The sequence below is a fragment of the Myotis daubentonii genome, chromosome 11 (genome assembly GCF_963259705.1).
Source record: "Myotis daubentonii chromosome 11, mMyoDau2.1, whole genome shotgun sequence".
NCBI classification, from domain to species: Eukaryota; Metazoa; Chordata; class Mammalia; order Chiroptera; family Vespertilionidae; genus Myotis; species Myotis daubentonii.
In genome coordinates, this window is record NC_081850.1 from 42,956,800 (window position 1) to 42,978,504 (window position 21,705).

The 21,705-nt window shown below is 41.5% G+C and overlaps 1 protein-coding gene across 8 annotated transcripts in view; it reads left to right on the forward strand.

The window, feature by feature from the left end:
- The window catches only part of PCSK5 (proprotein convertase subtilisin/kexin type 5), a 416,215-nt gene that overhangs the window by 149,413 nt on the left and 245,097 nt on the right, over positions 1-21,705 (forward strand). For all 8 annotated transcript variants that reach the window (XM_059656934.1, XM_059656933.1, XM_059656935.1 and 5 more), the window contains exons 6-7: positions 4,640-4,728; positions 8,254-8,426. In XM_059656934.1, the coding sequence (XP_059512917.1) occupies positions 4,640-4,728; positions 8,254-8,426 (262 nt within the window). The remainder of the gene's footprint in view (positions 1-4,639; positions 4,729-8,253; positions 8,427-21,705) is intronic.

The following is a 21,705-nucleotide window of genomic DNA, read 5'->3' on the forward strand; positions in this document are numbered from 1 at the left end:
TGAAGTGCTGTTAGTCTAGAATTCTGTACCCAAAGAAGTTATTTTTCAAAAACGACAGTAAAATAAAGTTATTTTCTAGGACTACCAAAAGACTTTGGGCTACCAAAAGACTCTTCAGAAAGAAATCAATGATTTCATAAGGACGTATGAGCTACAAGAAAGAAATAGAGCAAAAATGTATTTATAAATCTAAACAAACTGAGTTTTTAAAGTAGTAATCTTAGTGGGTAATTTCTAGAGTTACAAAATAGAGAATCCTATATTATTAATAAAAGTGAAATATGGTAATTAGCCATACATCCGCTACCCTTCCCATTGGCTAATCAGGGCGATATCCAAATTAACTGCCAGCCAAGATGGTGGCCAGCAGCCAGGCAGCTTGAAGCAAACATGCGGCTTGCTTGTTTCAGTGAGGGAGGACTCCAACGTTCCCTGCCTGCCGCTGCCGGCATCTGAGCTTGCAGTTTGAAACATTGTTACAAATATAGAAGCTAAACAAAACCCCAGAAACCTGCTTTCAGCCAGCCTGGATCTCAGAGCTGGAGTTGAAACAGTGTTTCGATTATAGAACCCAAACGAAACAGATACCTGCTTTCAGCAGTGGAGGTCGAAGAGCTGGAGCCAAGCCTCAGAGCTAGAGCTGGCCCAGAATAAAAAAGAAAAAAGAAAAAAAGGAGTGGTTGGGAGCTTCAGTCACCCGCCAGCCTGAAAACAGCCCTCAGCCCCTCACCCAGACTAGCCAGGCACCCCAGTGGGGACCCCCACCCTGAAGGGTGTGTGACCAGCTGCAAACAGCCATCATCCCGTCACCCAGGCTGGCCAGGGACCCCAGTGGGGACCCCCACCCTGATCCAGGACACTCTTCAGGGCAAACCAGCTGGCCCCCACCCATGCACCAGGCCTCTATCCTATATAGTAAAAGGGTAATATGCCTCACAGCACCGGGATCAGCGGAGCTGAGAGGCCTCCCAGCACTGGGATCAGTGTGACAGGGGGCAGCGCCCAAACCCCCTGATCACCCTGCGGCTCTGTGTGTGACAGGGGATGGGGCCACAACCTCCCTATCTGCCCTGCTCTGTTCGTGACAGGGGAAGGTGCCCCAACCCCCTGATCGGCCCTGCTCTGTGGGTGATAGAGGGCGGCGCCCCAACCTCCCCCCACGGGCCCTGCTCTGTGTGTGATGGGGTAGAGCCATAACCTCCCCATCGGCCCTGCCCTGAGTGTGACAGGGAGTGGTGCCCCAACCGCCTGATCGGCCCTGCTCTGTGCGTGACAGGGGGGAGCTCCCCAACCCCCTGATGGGCCCTGCTCTGTGCATGACAGGGGGGAGCTCCCCAATCCCCTGATCGACCCTGCTCTGTGTGTGATAGGATACGGAGCCCCAACCCCCCTGATGGGCCCTGCTCTGTGTGTGACAGAGGGCAGCGCTCCAACCCCCTGATTGGCCCTGCTCTGTGCGTGACAGGGGGTGGCGCCGCAACCTCCCCATCGACCCTGCCTTGAGTGTGACAGGGGGCGGTGCCCCAATCCCCCAATCAGCCCTACCCTGAGCATGACTGAGGGTGGCATCACAACCTCCAGATCCGCCCTGCTCTGTGCATGACAGGTGGCAGCACCCCAACTCCCCAGTCAGCCCTGCTCTGAGCCCGACCAGGGGCTGCACCTAGGGATTGGGCCTGCCCTCTGCCACCTGGGAGCAGGCCTAAGCCAGCAGGTCATTATCTCCCGAGGGGTCCCAGACTGCGAGAGGGCACAGGCCGGGCTGAGGGACCCCCTCTCCCCACCGAGTGCACAAATTTTTGTGCACCAGGCCTCTAGTATACCTATAATTACAGGGACTCATGTGTCAAGAGATGGGTAACCCCAGAGTTAAAACATTCTGAAGTCTATATTATTTGAGAAAAGTTGAAAAAAGCATTTCTGACTCTAGACTCTGTGATGTTAGGTGCCCATGACCAAATATCTAGGATAACCACTAAATAATAGAATGTTTAACACCCAAACTAGTAAAAGTGGAAAATATACATGGATATATTAATAGATACAGTCACTGTACGTGAACTAACTCTTGGTTAAAGACAAAGTTAGTTAGCCTAGCTTGAAAAAAAGATTACACTCTATTTATAAGAGATATAACTAATCTGAACACAGAATGTTTGAAAGTAAAAGGAGCAAACGGGTAAAAAAAACTTAAATATTAGTCAGATTTTTTTTTTCTTAGAGCCATAAAGTGTTACTACATATTTATAAATGGTTTACGTCATTTAATATATAACTTAATAGATTAAATAATTCCATCCTAAATGCATAAAAATCAATAGTACTGCAAAGAACATTAACAAATTCACAATATAATGAACAAGCTTGACATAATGGATTTACAAAGAACGATTGAAGGATATACACCCTTTCAAGCATATGGGACATTTATAAAAATTGATCGCATACTTAGCCATGTGTGAATCTCATAAAATTAGAACAGTTGCTTCATAAACACTATAATAACAAAGAAATCAAACTGTTGAATGATATCAGAAACATAACTGAATACCCATATACATTTGAAATTTTAAATCATACTTCTAAATAAAATAACCCATGGGCCAGAGTAAACTAGAACAAAACTAAAAACAAAAATCCACATTGCAATAGCACTTGCAGTAATTAAAACAGACACAATAAAGTACATCCTGGCTGGTGGCTCAGTTGGAGGTTTCAGGTTCGATTCTTAGGTTGTCCATCTCTCTCTTCCTTTCTCTCTCCAAAAATCAGTAGAAACAGATTTTTGGGTGAGGATTAAATAATAATAACTTAAAAAATTTTAATCATAGGGGATAAAAAGCGAAGCGACGAGATACCATTTTTCATGTTAGATTGGCAAGAATGAAAAAGATTGAACAACTAATAATAGGGATTTATGTACATAGGGGTTTGTCCAGATTTTTCTCCATCCTTCATATTGTCATTCAATTTAGCTTATGGTCTTTCTTTTTTTAAATTTTGCCATGCACAAAATTTGATGATTTGTAGTAATAATTGTTACTTCTTGCAGTTTTTATGAGGCTTGGTTATATTACTTTCATCTGCTGTTAACAGTGTGACAATAAATTCTCTATTCTTTGATCCAGTAATTCCACTTCTAAGAATTTGTCACGAGGTATAAAATGATATATATACTTGAGACTGTTCTTTATAGCCTTGTTAATATTCTTGAAAAACTGGGCAAATTTCTAGGAGTAGAGGAATAAAGGGCTTGTTAAAGAGACTGCGGTGTGTGTGTGTATACTTATATAGATATAGTTCGAAAGATTATGTAGTACAAGACTACCCTTTAAGTTATATATACATTAATATTTACATAGAAATATATGCATGACATACTGAGTGGGAAAAGCAGGATATGTATAAACTGTGTACCTCGCAGATGTAAGCAGTAACTTGTTAATAGTTGCACAGACTGTAGCCCATATCCCTGGAGAAGTGTGGTCTGAGGCACCTGTGCTGTAAAATAAAAAGCGCTAAAATGGAATTTGGGGGGGCTGAGTTTTAGTCACTCTTTGGCTGCTCTTGACAGATTTCTTTACAAATCAGGGCCTCCTTCTTTAAAAATGAGGGAAGGGCGGTGGGCGTGGGACTTCATTAGCCATGACAAATAGGCCACAAGGGTTGTCGCATCCTCTTCTGCAACCACAGCTGATGCTGGTCATCAGTCTTAGTGTTCTTTCTCTGGGCTCAGCTACGCCTTGGAATTCTCAGCACCTAAAAGGGTTTTAGGCGACCTTTTCCGAGCAGGTTGTCCTTTACATTTGAGACTTCTTTCTCATCCTTGGATAAGATGATCTTAGAAGTCTTTTCAGCTAAAAGAATGTTTTTGACCAAGGAACTAAGTTATTGTGGCAAGAAATAACAGGGATTATCTTTCAGGGGGAAAAAGTTTACTTTTCTAGAAGACACATTTTTTAATGCAGTAAAATGATGAAATAACTTTTGATAATATATTTTACTAAATAAGATATTTCAACATGCCATTGTTATAAAACAATTATTAATGGGATATTTCATGTTCTTGGTATTTCTTTTTGAAATACAGTGTGTATTTTCAACAATCCAATTTTAGGTGATAAATTCCCATTGGAGATACTTGATCTGTATTTAAATTTATAGTTAAAAAAGTAGAGTCTCCTACTAACATTCTTGAGTTTTCTAAGAATTGAATTGAGGACTAGTTTTTAATCCAGTTAAAATGAAATTAAATTAAAGATTAAGATAAAGTCAAACTGAGGGAAGGGCGGTGGGCGTGGGACATTTCAAGTACCCAATGGCCACATATGGCTGGGGGTTACCTTATTGACAGTGGTACTTTAAAGAATACAATCTGATTTTAGCCTTCAAGGAAATTTTCTAGTTGGGAAAGCAAGATATCAAAAATAAACATATCAGGAATCTAATCCAAAGCAGAATGTAATTAAGTGCTAAACATTTTCTGCAGGCAGATTAAGTACTACTTGGGTAGGATGTTGCAGGAAAACCCCAGCTTGGTACATTCCTCAGCACTTTGGAGCCTGAATGGTAGCTGTGATGTGTGGACTTTGTGAGAATGGAGTGTCTTACTTAGAAAGTGTGTGTGTTCTCCCTGCAGGCATGGGACCCGCTGTGCTGGAGAAGTGGCAGCCGCAGCAAACAACTCTCACTGCACAGTCGGAATTGCTTTCAATGCCAAGATCGGAGGTATGGGAAACAAACTTATGTGGCTGTAGAAGTGAGCCAAGAGCTCTCGTGTTAACTGATTTTCAGAACCCCTTTTTGAACAGGCATATGTTTGCATAATAATGTTCAACTGTTGCTGACAGCAAAATGACCATGTTAACATGTGTTACTGCATACAGTTAAAGACTTCAGAAGCTGTCCCCCCAACGTATTGTCCAATACGTTAAACAAGGTTGTCCAGTACTAAAAATGGTGTCATTGACATCTGTAAAGAACTATACAACCGGTGCTTGAGTCAGAAAGAACTAATAATAGAAACACCAGGCCAGGCTATAATATCTCTGTGGGAAGAATGATTTGAAATTATGTTAAAGCAGAGTATCTATTCTTTCCCTGTTCTTTAGGCTTTATAAACATGGCCTTTTAATTGCAATGAAAATGGTAAATGGCAAAAACTCCTTTTGCAGTCCCATAATGTAGTAAGACTGTTCTCACTAATAATTTCATAGTATATGCACACACATGCACTAGCCCAAATATACATAAGTTTACTACAAGGATCCAAGCACAGCAGTTTAAATCCTGGCATTAATAAAAGCAGCCACTTAACTTTTTCCACTTGTAGTCATCATTGTTAGTACAGCCTGGTGCCACAGCCACATGCAGATGGAAGAAAACATTGTAAGAGACGGTCTAGTTAGCGGCTTTGAAGGTGTCCCCTGGGGGGGGTCTCTTAAAAGGGTGTCATGAGATAAATGGAACCAGGATGACATCTTTGTTTCCAATACACTATTTGTTTCTGAATGGTAAAGAAGGTTGGACCTAAAAAAATAAAAACAACAGTTCTTTCTAGGATAAAGGTAGAGGTCTTCTGAGGTATTTGGGATGGACAATGACGGTGCTGAGAAAAGGCTTTCAGAGACTACCTTGAATGTCAGCCCTCAGTAAATTGGACCTGTCCCTTTCCTGTTTCACACTGAATTCCTAGAGCGTGGTAGTGTGTTGGCAGCAGTTAGAGGACCCTGAGAGCCTCTGCTATGTGCCAAAGGGAAGACAGGTTCAAGGAGGAGCTAGGAGAGGAGACACAGACTTCCCCTAAAGAATCCTGAGGGTCTGGGAGGCCCCTGCTCTTCTCATGAGAATCTCATGACTCCAGGGGCTGCCCGGTTCATCCTCCTTGCTCTCCAGGCCACACACAGCTCTTACATACACAGACACATGCCCTCGTCCCTGTCATTGCTCTCCAGTGCTAACCAGCACTCACTGACGTTGAGGGAATGAAGAAATGAACTTGTGAACCCTCCCAGATAAGCTGCTGGCTGACCCACCTGAACAAGGACCCTCAGTAAAAAAATGAATGTATGGTGGCCAGCCACCATGGCTCATTGGTTGAGCATCGACCTGTGTACCAGGAGGTCACAGTTTGATTCCTGGTCAGGGCACATGCCTGGGTTGCGGGCTTGATCCCAGTGTGGGGCGTGCAGGAGGCAGGCCGATCAATGATTTTCTCTCATCAGTGATGTGTCTATCTCTCTCTCCCTCTCCCTTCCTTTCTGAAATCAATAAAAAAAATACATATTTTTTTAAAAAAGGAATGTATGGCAATGACTCACAAATGTCCCATCATCCTGAAAACAGGACCATTTTGAATTATAAATTGAAACCCTACACCCAAGGAATGAAGGCTTGCAGTCAAATGAAGAAAAAGCAATCTTTCCTCCTTAAACTTGAAGGCACAAAATTCTTATTTGTCAGTTTTTGATCAAGAAATTAATATCACCCTATAGATATTATTTTATCCTACATTTAGTGTGCGCACACACATGGACTTCACACACTCCTGCACGTTGGCATTTAGAAATCCTGGTTAGTCCAGTGTTAATTTCAGACCTCCTCCTATCGGTAAAATCGTTTCATTGTATGCTTTTACACAGATAGTAAGAATATGAAGTAGTTCCTCTTTCTTTGGTAAAAACCACACCGATGAATTTTGAATATTCATGTCAAGTGAAAACCATTGGCTTCTTAGGACCCAGCCCATGCAGAGCACCAAGCTGGGTAGTCTGTTCCCACGGAAACTGTGGACAGACCTTCTAAATATAGTTCCCATTTCCTAACTTTTAAAGGGACTGTTCATAAACTTTGTTCCCCACATCACCTGTTCCTTTAAAAATCCTTAAGAAGCCAAAAGTCTGGAGGAAAAGACAGTGGAGATGTAATAACCAAATGCCATGTCTTTAGGGAAGCTTTGGGGAATTTTAATATTGACAGGGTATTTCTTTCTGTTTTGGGGTAAAAAGTATGAAAGGACAAATGCCATATTTGCCATGTAACTTAAGATGGCTCAGCTCAATATGTATATTTTTAGATGAAGAAAATGTGGCAAAAATGTTAACAGTTGTCTCCTAGTGGCTGGATCAGTAGTTATTGTCATTCTTTCTATTTTTCTGTGTTTGTAAGTTTTATAGTTAAAAGTTAAGCACCTTTGACAACACAAAGAAGGTACAGTTTCTTAAAGAACATTTTTATTTCCTACCACAAGTTCCACCTCAGACCCCATAGTATCTAACACTACCTGATGTGGGGTTTTGTTACTTAATGCCCATTTAGTGGTAATCAATACAAACTTGAAGTCCTACCAGATAACAGCGTTTTTCCTAAGGAGTGAATTTGGGCTGCAGAGAGATATTCTTAAAATAATACAGTGTCTCGGTGATGGTATTTGGCTTAAGCTGAAGGAGTTTTTAGCTCACAATTATTTGTTGTGCGTCTCCAAAATACAAGGAAAGCCTGGCATATGACGTATAACTTATGTTTGAATATCTGTGTCTAGTTTCGCAAATTAAGGTTAATAATAAATTCCTATCTGTCTGGCGGGAATATACTTAAATGAAGATTAATGGCTATACATTGCTAAAACCTTGTGAGAATTATTTGATGTCTTACATGCACAGAACGCATTCTCATTTTTTATTTGACATAAATAACTTGGCAAAAGAAGTGATATATTAAATCCACATCAGTCTCTCAGACTCGGAGATAATATTAAGTATGGAGGAAACTGGACCAACCTGACTTGGCAGCTTTCCAAGTTTTGTAAGCCTGCCAAGGTCAGAATGCTTTCTACCAATTATGAACACAAGTGATCTAATGAAGAGAAGGTTAGGGAAGATGGATTGCTGGAGGCTCTCTTTGACAACCACTCGATTAAGACAAGGATAAAGAGAAGGGAGAGATGATGGAAACCTCGGAAAAGAGAACAATAGCTACGAAAGATTTTAAAAAGTTTTGCTCTTTAAAAAAATAAGTAAATAATTTTTAAACAAGAGACGTTTTGCTCTTTTACATGCACTGTAACTTCCTTTCTTCCCAAGAAAGCTTTGGAAGAAATCTGAATTGTCTTCTGGGGAAAATATGCTCACTCAAGTGTTGATTAAAAGATTATTCTCCCCCCCCCCCCCGGCCCCCCAAATGCTGTAACCGCAGCAAGTCTTGGGTTGTTTGGGTGTAAGCCTCTAATGAAGCTACTTCCTGTCTGTCCCCAAGGAGTCCGAATGCTGGACGGGGATGTGACAGACATGGTGGAGGCGAAGTCAGTCAGCTTCAACCCCCAGCACGTGCACATCTACAGCGCCAGCTGGGGCCCCGATGACGACGGCAAGACCGTGGACGGCCCAGCTCCACTCACCCGGCAGGCCTTTGAAAACGGCGTCAGAATGGTAGGTTTCCTGCTGCATCAGTGGGGGGTGATTCTCACGTGAAGCCATCTGTGAAACGGGGGGTTCTGATCCCCCAGTTCAGAGGGTTAGGTGCAGCTCATAGATGGAGCCAGGACACAGGTTAATGGAAAGAGATGCAGAAGCTTTGGGATTGGATGTTGTATCTGTTCTGCAAAGGAGTTAAATGATAGTTTCCCTTGACAAGAACAGAGGTGTTGCCTGGCCAGTGTTGCTTAGTGGTTGAGTGTGGAGGTCATGGTTCGATTCCTGGTCAGGGCACATGCCCGGGTTGCCGGCTCGGTCCTCCGTGTGGAGCGTGCAGGAAGCAGCCAATCAATCATTCTCTCTATTCATTGATGTTTCTCTCTCTCTCTCCCTTTCCCTTCCTCTCTGAAATCAATAAAAAGTGTATATATATATATTAAAAAAGGACAGGTATATTTGGACACTTAAATTTATTCAAAGGAAATACATTCATTTATATGTTAATGTTACATTTGGAGAAATAAATTCCTGGGACTGAGATTCAGAAGTGGAGATATTGAAACTCTCCATTTCGTGTGCATAGATCATCCAGCAATGCCTGTCTAAGTATCTCTCTTTTGCGGTCCCTCGCCTAGTCCCACCTCTATCCCAGGACAATATTATTTTTATGCTTGCCCCCAAGTTCCCTCCCTAACTGGGCAGCTTAACCCTTGAGGTCACTTGATTTCCTCGATTCCCCCCAAGACTGACCACATAATCTAATGTAATAAAACATCTGCTTCAGATTATAGATCTTAAAAAATCCTGCTGCCTTCTAGTTAAGTGAAAAATAAGGGTGCTGCATGCATGTAATCATGGAAGGAGATGGGGTCCCCAGAGCATCTCCTTTCTTGTTCTTTCTCATGAATGAAACTTTGGGCGACTTAAAGCATCCATTTTAATCATGATCTGGGCCTAATCTTGCCTTTCATCATCATCTATCTCTCTCTTTTTTAATGTTCTTATTGATATTTTATAGAGAAACATCAACAAGAGAATTACATCATCAATCAGCTGCTTCCTGAAACCCCACCCCCCACCCCCAGGGGATCCAGCCTGAGGATACGATTGTAGAGCAGGGGTGGGGAACATCCTATGAGTCCCGGGAAATCATTTGGTCTGGCCCTCCCAAGGCATTAGGGTTCAGTTAATTAAATGTTTGACCAAATGTAACAGGCTAATTTTTAAGTTGATAATTTTGTATGGCCCACAAATGATGATATAAATACCAAATGGCTCTTTGCAGAAAAAGGTTCCCCACCCCTCTTTTAGAGGGGGGGGGAAAGGAGAGAGAAACATCAATGTGAGAAACATCAATTGGTTGCCTCCCATATGCGCCCCAACTAAGGATTGAACCCACCACCCAGGTGTATGCCCTGATCGGGAATCAAACCTGCAACCTTTTGGCGTATGGGATGATGCTCCAACCAACTGAGCCACCTGGCCAGGTCCTATGTGATAGTTTAAAATTGCTCTGGCCTATGAGGTTTTAGCTAAATCATCTACAAAAATTTAACAATTGGAATTTATTTTTTCCATTAAATGTGTTGAACTCTCACTTTCCAGACAGTATAGATAAAGGAGTAAAGAAGGCATCTAAGTTTTATATGCAGGATATAAAAGTCCCAACATTCTAGCAACATGACACACATAGAAACAAGATTATTTGAGCTAAGGATAAGGGTTATCCTATATAATAAAAGGCTAATATGCAAATCAACCAAATGGCAGAATATCCGGTTGCTATGATGCACACTGACCACCAGGGGGGCAGATGCTCAACACAGGAGCTTCCCCCTGGTAGTCAGTGCACTCCCACAGGGGGAGCACCGCTCAGCCAGAAGCTGAGCTCATAGCTGGCAAATGCAGCGGTGACGGTGGTGGGAGCGCTAAGGATGTCCAACTGACGGATGTCCCTGGGGAGTGGGCCTGAGCTGTCAGTCGGACATCCCCTGAGGGCTCCCAGACTGTGAGAGAGCACAGGCCAGGCTGAGGGACCCCCCCATCCCAAGTGCATGAATTTCGTGTACCAGCCCTCTAGTGCAGTGGTTCTCAACCTGTGGGTCATGAATCATTTGGGGGTCGAACGACCCTTTCACAGGGTCACCTAAGTCCATCAGAAAACACATAATTACATATTGTTTTTGTGATTAATCACTATGCTTTAATTATGTTCAATTTTAACAATGAAAATACATCTTGCATATCAGTTATTTACATTATGATTCATAACAGTAGCAAAATTACAGTTATGAAGTAGCAACGAAAATAATTTTATGGTTGGGGGTCACCACAACATGAGGAACTGTATTAAAGGGTCGCGGCATTGGGAAGGTTGAGAACCACTGCTCTAGTGGATGAAATAAAACCAGTGACTGAGAGAGGACAGAGCTGCTGCTTTGGTTAGGAAGGTGGAAAGTCTTCTTTGAGGAAGTGATGCATGAATGGAGACATAAATGATAAAGGCCAATCATGTGAAGAAATGTGGAAGGAATGTTCTGTGCAGAAGGAATGGCAAGAGCAAAGCCCTGGGAGTGGAAAATGGTGTGGGAGACTCACAGAACTGAATGTGACTTTGGACTTTGGGAGCATCATGGACAAAAAGCCAGCAGGGAGAGATGGGTTGGAGAGAGGCAGGGGCCAGCTCAGCAGGGTCTCTATACCATATAGGATGTTTGCATTTTATTCTGTCATAGAAAACCATTGGGGCTTTTCAGCAGAGTCCTGGCCTGGTGGGATGCGCAATTTTAAAAGATCACTTCTCTGTAGAGAATGAATACGTGGGGTGAGGGATTGGGAGGCAAGAGTGGAAGGTGGAAATGGGCTAGCAAAGTTGATAATGAGTTGGACTAGGGTGGCAGCAGTGTCAAGAGAACCCAGAAAGATCGGTGGCAAGAGAGAGACGCATAAGTATCAAGAGAGATTTTCACAAGGGAAATAAATACATTTTGCTCAGGGAGTCCAAGTATTGATTGCATCCATTCCTTCTTCTTGCTAATCAAAAAATATGGCAAATATTGGATTTCAGAATGCTTTCTATTTGTTTCACTATAAGATAAGCATTTGGCTCAGTAGAACGTAACACTGTTTTTAAAGACTTTAACAAAATCAGAATTGATTCAATTTATAGCCCCTTTAGAATTAATGTACCAAAATTGCATTAAAGGAACTATGTTGAATAAACCGTGTCACAACTGATAACTTGCTATACTTCCAAAGGTTGCATTTTATGTGGTGCTGTAAAATTAAGTGCAAGAATTAGAGGCATATAATTTGGGTTGCATACACTTGATGATAATGATGATGATGATGATGATGATGATACAGCAAAAAACATTTAACATTTGCCATTCTATTATACTCTAGTCACTCGGTAAAGCCCTAAAATAGGTAACTTTTAATCTTCACAATAATCTTATAGATACTGTTCTCCACAATTTTACAGAAACTAGATATTCAGCAAAGCTAAAGAAGTCAGAACATGGGCCTCTAAGAAATCCAAAAAGTTTTTTTACATGTTGTCATTTCTATTGTATGTGTCACATCTGACCTCCTTTCTTCAGCTGTGGCCACATATTCTAGCTTTCCTCCTGTCACTATGGTGAATTAATTGCTCATGCTCTACCTTTGTCCACCTCCTCCATTTCTTCACTGATGCCACCCTTTCTCACTTCATCAGAGTTACTGCCCAATTAATTCTCTTTTCCTTCATCATCAGAATCTCCCTCTCACCTGCATTATTGCCATCCACACATATTCATACTATGAAACTCCTACCTCAAAAGAAAGAGAGGAGAATCCCTCTTCTGTCTCCTTGTATCCTTCCAATTATGGTCTCATTTCTCCTTTTCCCATTAGGACAAAATTCCTTGAAAACTTTGTTCATACTTGCCCCCTACAAGCTCTCTTTTTCCATTATCTCTTGATGCCACTACATCAGGGCTCTGACCTTTCACTCCCCTGAAGCTGTTCTTGTCAAGGTCACAGTGACCTCCTTATGTAAAAACCCAGCGCTCTTGTCTGAACTCTCATATAATTTGTACTGACAAGGAGGCCTGCCTGCTGCTTCCCACCTACAATAGAACACACATGTACTCCCAACCCTTCAGAACCCCTTCTTGCCAATCATGATCCTTCCTTTTATTTGTTATTATTTACTTGTTGATTAATTATCTCTTCCAGAAAAGCCCATAGTTTGACTCTTTTGTGCTCTGTGTATTCCAAGTACCTAAAACAGTGTCTGTTTAGGAGTTAGTGAATGAATGTATAAATGAATGTGTGGATGATTTCCATGCCAGTGTGCTGCATATACTGAATGAATTTACTTAAGGATCACACTTGCATTGTTTTTGATTAATAATTTGGAAATAAATTAGCATATATGGTGTAGTCTGGTGATGAATGTACCAGACTCTGGAGTCAGACTCTGTTGGGCTCTAATACTTTCTTACCTTGCTCAAGTGAAGTAGGCTCTCTGAGGATCAGTTTCTTCCTCTATAAAATGGAGCTAAGTGCTAGTAATTACTTTTTAGGACTGTTGTGAGGATTATGTGATTCATGCCTGTAAAATATGAGGCAGAGTTCCTGAAACATAGTAAAGTCTCTAATTCTGTTACAAATTTTAATCATTATCACTACTGTAAAGGCAAGGGTAGTGAAAGTGAAATACTGATTAATCATGCATAATACTGTAAAAAGTCTTGATTGTTTGAAATCTCTGGGTTTAATCAAGTCCATACTGCTGAGTGATCCTTTGGGAAGGCAAATATATGAACTTGTGGTTATTATTAAGAAATGGGCAAAATAAATGGGACAAACTATTCAAAAGGGTATTTTTAAAAATTTAACCCATAAGACACTAATTAATAAAATGCTAAAAATGAAGGGGGAGGAATTTTGCTGTCCAATTACTTGAGAAACACCACTCATTATACGCTCCCTTAGGAAATTTTAAAATATGTTAAAGGCTCTGAGAACTCCTGCAGTAAATTTTAACTTTATTTAATCCGTGTCCTAACGCGTAAATACACAGAAGCTTTTATTTTCATGACTTTTTTTTTTGAATGGTTGTTAATTTTATTTTAAATTATTTGGCACTCCTTTGTGAAAATCCAGCAAAACTCACTAGACTTTTAGAGTCAGAATGTTAGAACTGGAAGTAATTTTAGTAGTTGAGTTGCTTTTACCAACCTTTCTTTATGTATTTACTTGTAGATGTTATTACCATCCACCCATTCTCCCTTCCTGAACTTGTGATTTCTTCTTTTCATCATCCTAGTCATCCAATAAGTCTTTCTTTCCTTTGCTATTCCGTAAAAGTCTATGGAACCTGCCCTCTTGTCCTCACAGTGGGAACCACCATCTCTCATATAGATTTGGACAATAGCATCTTTCCACAACTTCCATCCTCCCAGCTTGAGCTTCAGCTTTCAAACTAGCATTATTAACACAGCCACCGAGGTATTTCTTACATGTAAATCTTCTTGTGTCTTCTTATTAAAATTCATCACCGCCCCCGGTGACCAACAGGGGACATTCTAAGCTTCTAAGGAGGGAACATTGACCTCTCACAATTTTACGAGGGGTCTCAGCATCACAATCTGACTTGTCATCTTGGGAAAGGACAGTTTAAAAGTCACTCTCATTCAAACTGACAGAATTCTACTTAGCATGGCGATCCGTTGGCCTGGCTCCTTGGTATACCTGGCCAAAACTTCCTGAGGGGGCAGTTCTAAATAGGAAAGCAATTTTATAAAGGAGGAGCCAGCCGACAATGTTTCCGATACAGGTGACCCAGGGTTTGGTGTCAGAATGAGAAGCTAATTGCCTAAAGTTTTCTTTGACAGAGTCTTCATTCATTCATTTATTCGTGATTGCATTTAGGAGACATTCCCTGGGCGGTGATAATATTCCTGTGCTAAGGTGACAGTGAAAGATGATTAACACTCAGCACTTGTCTTTGGGGAGCTCGCCATGTAATGATGAATCGGTGTTCCAAGTAAGATGCAAGCAAACTCCCAAAGTCCCTTCAGTGAATAGATTCTGATACGCAATGAGGAGGACAGACTAAAACCACACAATAACAGAACTTACTGGGCACAGCCTAGTAGCCTTGCAGTCATCTTTTTTGTCCCATTTGGGTTATAAAACTTGAATAATAATTGGTGCATTTGATATTCATCTGCAGGTATCTAATGCATTGACAACATTTCACAGTTTCCTGACAAGTGTCTTTAATAATATCCTATAGAAAATGGTCAAAAAACTTGGAATCAAATATTTTCCTTTCTCATAATCAGAAAATCATATGTTAAGGTTACCAGTACGTCCCTTATTATTTTATTCCGTAAGTTTTTTTTGAAGTACCCATGACATGCTCTGATTTGATGTTAATCTTTTACTTGGAGAAATCATCTAGCTCATTGTAGATATTGTAGGATCACAGCTTAGAGTGTTGGCTTTGTCATTTTATCTACAAGTAAACTTTCAATTCTACATCACTTTGAGCTTTTTAGATTTTGGGATTAAAGCATTCAAATGAATTCAAAACAGAACCAATGTCCAGGGGTGGGGAACAAAAGTAGGTGAAATCACAGTCACTGGCCCCTAATTTCCTTGTTGGAACTGGGTCCTTCATCCCACTTTTCAATCTATTCAGGGGTCCATATGGAAACGAGACAGTTGATGACCATCTATTGACACATACCTAGCTGTTGAGTCTCTTAGGAGGTCTGATTAGTATATGCCCTTCTCATCATCAATTTCCTTTTGATTCACCAGATTTTACAACTGATTGGATATTTAGAATATTTGCTGAAAGCACATGGTTGCTTCACAATCACAGATTGTCTCTACTACACACATGTAGGTGTACGTGCATGCACACACATATTTCTGTACCCGTAAATAAAAGGCATATGTTCATCAGGAGGAGGAGGAGGAGAGGGGTGTAATGAGCTTGTATAATAAAAACAGTAGCAATAATCATAATAAAATGAACCTATTCCTTTTGGGAGGGATGTGTTTTTATCTGATATAGACACCCAGCTGTAACAGGATTGGTACCAGTTTACATTTTAATAAATGACAGATTGCTGTTAAATTGGTTGGCAAATGTTGTAAAACTTTGGAATGGTATACTGGTAGGCAAAGATAAACAAGAGAGTTTATTTCACGTTGGTTTCACTTAATGAAAATTGACTTTAACTGAGGTTTGTTTAAAGAACCCTCCCTGAGGAGCTAACTCTATGCGGGCGGAACTGTTTAAGAGTTTTAACAGAGCTATGAAGTGACTTGCTAGTGGACCCAATAGAAGATTATCCATTTTGGAAACAAAGAAATATATGTCTTTCATAAATTCTGTAATCTTCACAAAGTTATCTGATAACCAGATGTCAGAGTTTAGAGTACTCTGTTATTGTGAACTGGGATGCATTTCCACGGGAAAGAGCACAGATCTCTTCTAGTTTTGTGTCGGTGCAAATGTCGAAGATTTATTATCACCTTGTTTTCAGTTCTAGTTGAAGGATCCATTCTTAACTCTGTGAGTAGTTTATACTAACTGCTGCAAATTCCATTCCAAATCCCTGCGTTCTCCTTATGGCTTAACCAGCTATCAGTAGCAGTCCCCTTTTCTCTTAGTTTGCTTTGTTCTATTTATAGTGACTGCTGGGCCGCCTGGGAGTAAGAGAAGTCCTTATCACAGGTCTCGTTCTGGTCGGGTCTGGATGTCCCTGTTTTACGGGGAAGATACAAAATCATACAGGAATGGAATTAGGCCAAGTTAACGTCTGTTCCAATCCTGAGTTCCTGTGATTCTAAACATAGATTTGAGAAAGTTCCTAGGGAGGACAGACTGATACATTTTCTGCTACAAAACATGGCAGTAACTGGAAAAGAAAGGCCACTCTGTAAAAAACAAGGATAAATTGAACTGAGTTGATAATATCACATGATTTAAAAGTCTATGTGGCTTTTATTGCAGATTTGTTTTTTCACTTAACTTGAGCCTAGAGTCTTCATCTTTAAGATGAAAACAATCCAACTTAATATTCAGGATTGTACACATTATCGTGAGTTCTAATTCTGATAGCCACTTAAGTTGGGCATTGATTAATTTTCATCGACCCCATCCAAGTCTCTAGATTTGGAAACTAACTCTAGGCAAAGTAGACAACCTGGCCATTAGAAAACATGGCTGTGGTTCCGACATGGGCCTGTCTTCTCCCAAGCCCGTGCCCTTGGTCACCGTGCTGTGTCCTACCCGCTCCTCTCTAGCACATCCTGTCGCCCTGTCTGTGCACACTCAGCTTCCAGCCCACAGTCCTCCGCAGGTGAACACCGCCACAGGGACCTCTCTGCCGGGGTCCAACCCCAACGGGTCCAGGGGTTCCCAAAGGCGTGGACGGAGTCGGCGAAGAAGGAATGACACGGAGACAACGTTCAGTTGATCAGCAGCCTAGCCAGGATCTCTAGCCAGGATCTCCAGCCAAGTTCTGGTCTGGATCTCCAGAGTGGTTCTGCTTCGGATCTCCAGCGAGGTTCTGTAGCCATGTTCCCTCGCTAGGTTCTCCAGCCAGGTTCTGTCCAGGCTCTCCAGTCAGGTTCAGTGTCCAGGTTCCAGTCAGGTTCTCCTGCCAATCTCTGTAGTCAGGTTCAGTCCAGGATCCCTTGCTATGTTCTCCCACTAGGCTCTGTCTCTAGGCTCCGAGGCCAGTCCCTCTCCAGGATCCTCTGGCATGCTCTCTCCAGCAAAGTTCTTCTGTCTCTAGGCTCCGTGTAGGTTCTGTCTTCTTGATTCTGTTCTAAGTTCTGAGTGTTTCTGTCTTGTTACAACTGTATTTATACCAGTTGATTCAATCCTATCAATCTCTATTACAAAGGTTAGGGCGTTTCTTATCTCCATTCCAGGGAGAAAAGATTATGTAGTTTAAGCATGATTGTTCGTAGTTAAAGGGATTAATTACCCGCCTGGCACTTAGTTAAGAGGTTTTATTCCCTCCCTAACTTCAGGGGAAAATCCCTACCTGGGGAAACCACCTTTCTCAGAGACCTTGGTTAAAACACATAGTGCCAAGAACAGTATGCCATATATGCCAGGTCCCTTGAAACAGCAAGCATGGACCGGCTCCCGGCACCTCTCCCTTCTCTGAACTTCTAGAGCAGTGGTTCTCAACCTTCTGGCCCTTTAAATACAGTTCCTCATGTTGTGACCCAACCATAAAATTATTTTCGTTGCTACTTCATAACTGTAATGTTGCTGCTGTTATGAATCGTAATGTAAATATCTGATATGCAGGATGGTCTTAGGCGACCCCTGTGAAAGGGTCGTTCGACCGCCAAAGGGGTCGCGACCCACAGGTTGAGAACTGCTGTCCTAGAGAATTTATCATCCGGGCATATTCTGAACTTCACTACTATATTGTCCCTTGGATGCAGCCTATGATGTTGTAGAAAGTACTGGCCTTAAAGTCGCAGAGACCTGGGTTGAAATCTCAGTTAGGTTTCTCTAGAGTTTTGACGTGGGACAAGAGACTAAGTTATCAGAGCTTCCGTTTCCCTGAGAAAAGGCTATGATAATACTTTATGAAGCTGTCATGAAGACTGACAGATCTCTCACGTACAGTGCTCAGCCTGACTGCTGGTCTCCTCCCCGGAGGAAGGGCCCCATCGGATCCATTGTTAAGGACCCCAAGGTATTCATCACAGAGTCTTATAAATAATATTAGCCTCATATTAATTGTAATTTCCTCCCCTCCCCCCCCAATATGATCTGCTTTAAATCAGGATTGTGTTTATGGGAAGAAAATGTAGAGGGTTGATTTTTTCTGTATTATGAGCTACTCCACAAAAGGTCAAGGTTATTGCTTAGTGGACTAGAAGCCTGTGACAGTCAAGCCCCATTGGTGGGCTTTGGACAGGGGCAGCTGGCTTGTTGCCCTTTCAGAGTTGAGCTGGCCATTGGAACTAGTCCCTCGTGAGGCATTCCATCACCTAGAACTAAGTTAAAAAGGAGTATAAACGTTCATTATTGCTGAAGTATACTTCTATCCTTCTTTCTAAGTGCCTTTCCAAACATTTACAATAAATTCCTTTCATACCCCTTTTGATAATGTTTTTCTTCTCTATGAAAGGACTTTTTTCAAATTTATCTGAATAATTTTAAATTAATTAATATAGGTATTGAAAATAGCCTCAATTTCACACACCTGGCTCTCCTGAAAGTCAGATAATTTCGCCTTTCTTCTTGGGATGATCTAAGATGTAGAAGCTTTTGGCAGGGATGTCCTTTTTTCTCCCCAAAATGGGATTCCTGGGATGGTGGCTGTACCCAGAACAGTGGTGTCTGTTAATTATTGATTGTTCTTACTGCAGAGAGGATATGAGATTCACATGCACTTTTTTAGCTGCTTGGAATGGGGAGTGAGATGCCTAATCTGCATGGTCCTCCTCCCAGCCCGTGTTACAGTCCACAGGCCACAGGAAAACATCTGGATCAGGGCTTGGAGCTGGAAGGGCTCTGGGAGAGACCAGAAGTAAATAACCTGAGTCTCGCTGAGGCTTTAGTGAGTCAGATGAGGGAGACAAGGTTTGAGAAAAAATGGGGAGTTGACCAATATGAATTGGCCACAGATAGAAAATAAAAAATAGGTAATTATATTGGGAATGTTGATTTAGCAAGAGATAGGGCAGGAGGAGGTTTGGGGGTCCTTTCCTGTAATCCTCAGTTAGTTAAGCAGTATTTCCTAAACCATGCTGTTAAGCATTTTTAGGAACACCCCGTGCTAGTACTGGTCACTGAGGATCAGCAATGGTTGAAGTGAGACAGAATCCATCTGGTCCTAGCCCAGCCACTAAGTGGTTCTGCTTACTTCATTTCCTTATGTCAAAATTTAAAATTTCACTGCATGACTCTCTCGTGTGTCCAGCTTTAAATAATATCTACAGCACTTTACTCGGCTCCAAATGTTTATTATGTAAGGTTCCTAAATGTACAGAACATCTAAAGGTTAATAGGAATCAAACTCTTTGCTTGAAAGTGTATTTACTTCCCTTTGTAAACACACCTGGTTTTTATTTCCTACTAGATACTCTACTACGCTCTGTCCATGAAAGACTGGTTTCCTTCTTCCAGATAGGCTTTAAAAATAAACAAAGAAAAAGAAACCCCACTGTTGTACTACTGCCGTCAGGAGCCTAGGGTCACACCCCTGTGCACGTCGGTGATAAAATGTAAGAAGCTGCATGGTGTGTGCAAACCCCCCAGTGCCACCCCTTCTGAAGGAAGGGAAGCCCCGATAACAGGGGTGATTCTCCCAGGCCTCTGCCCAGTTCACGTGCTACGAATTACGTCCTGGCAGATGTGGCGGATAAGCAACTCAATGTGTTTGTTTGTTTGTTTCTTTCTATTCACACGATAAACATAAAATCAGCTTTTCATCTGGAAGCTGGGTCTGGGGAAGTTTTGGGTTTCCAGCATTCATTCATTAGTCTTCACACTAGTCTTTGGTTGCATTACTCGACGGGTCTTTTAAAAGACCAAGCTCAAGTCACCTTTAGGTTCCTTGAATTCAGTGCATCGTGCTGCTCGTTCATGTACTAGAACATGAATGATTCCGAGAAGAGACCCTAAATGAAGGTTATAAGTGGCATTTAAACCTTTGTCGTTTTACCAGAAATGCTTGCAACTATCGTCACTCACAGCAGATCCCATAATTATCTTTAGGTTCTCTATTCCTTTAAAGCAGAAGTCAACTGCATTTGGCCTGCTTGGGAAGCAAATAAATTGAAATTTCACTTGTGCGTGGTAAGATTAATATGATCGCTAATAACAGCAACCAATATTTTCAGTGTATTATTAAAAAGCCAACAGAACATTAAAAATTGCTTAATGTGCATGACTTAGAGACCTATTGTGCATTCAGCAAATTAGATTACAGAAGATCTGACGTGAGGTGGACGAGATGGGGAGGAAGTGATGTCACATGAGAGAGGACAGGAAGACAAAAATGAGAATAGATTCCTCTTCACAAAAGAGTCCCTTGCTTCTTTCACATTAAGTACTTTAGAAAAAGATTCATTTGTATTTTCCATCTTTTTTTCTCATCAATCATCCTCTGGCCGGCTGAGTAGCATAGAATGAGAATGGTGAAGACTCCACTCCTGCGGTGTTTTTGCACGTCCATCTGTGGATGTTCAGACAGTCCCTCCAAGTCTGATTTCCTGCTACGTGGGCAGCTTTGGCCACAGACAGCAGGAGGGGGCGGGGGGCAGCAGGCCAGTGGAAGGCTGAACATCAACAGGTGTTGGTGGAGGACACTCTCGTGTGTTGGCTACCTGTTGAAATCATCTTTGGGGAGCTGTTACTTTCTATTGTTAACCATTTTCAGTCTTGGAATTTTTGCTTAGAAACAAGTGGAATTACCCAAGGTGTTGACTACACTGAAAACATCACATAAGCCATAATGGATGACAGTTTGATTTTAAAGTATATACTCTTGCTCTGTTAAGGAATACGATTTATTTTGGAAATGCTTGTAAGAATGTCCTTGAGCTTTAGAAAGATGAGCAGTTCTCTCCATGTCTCAGCTGCTGAGTAGTTGCAGGTGTCCTTGCCTTTCTCCGACCTCTTCCAGCTTGCAGCCCCTGTCTCTCTGAACCGTGTGTGGAAGAACCGCATAGATGGCTGTGCTCTTTGCTCACAGAGTCAGAAAAAGCTGGGGCTGGTGAGGGGCTTTGGGGAACTGGGTATTCAGGCTGTTCTTGGAAGATATCACAATTAAGTGAAAGTTGCTTTATTGCTGGTATTGCTCTAAATTAACTAATATATATATGAAAACACCTAGCATAGTGTCCAGCCACATTGCTTTTGTATTATAAGAAGTCTCTGGGCACTTACTCATGGCCCTTTAAGAATACTTTCTACACAATATGGGATAATAAAGTAATGTTAAAATACCAAGTAACATCTAACTGCGTTGGTTGAAAAGTTATCACACCACTTTAAAGAAAGAAATTTAGTTCCATCAAACTCTATAGCTCTCAAAACCTGGCTTGGGGTGTACAATTTAATTGGTAATCTCGCATAAAGTAGCCTTTTCTGACCTCCTGAACCACAAGAAAATCCAGTTCCTTTCTAGCCTTTAATAAAAACTCTATGGGGTATCATAAATTGATCTTTGTAGGGCATACATAAGAAGAAACACATGCACAATTAAATATAAAATGAAAGAGAGTATTTAGAGTTTGGTCAAAT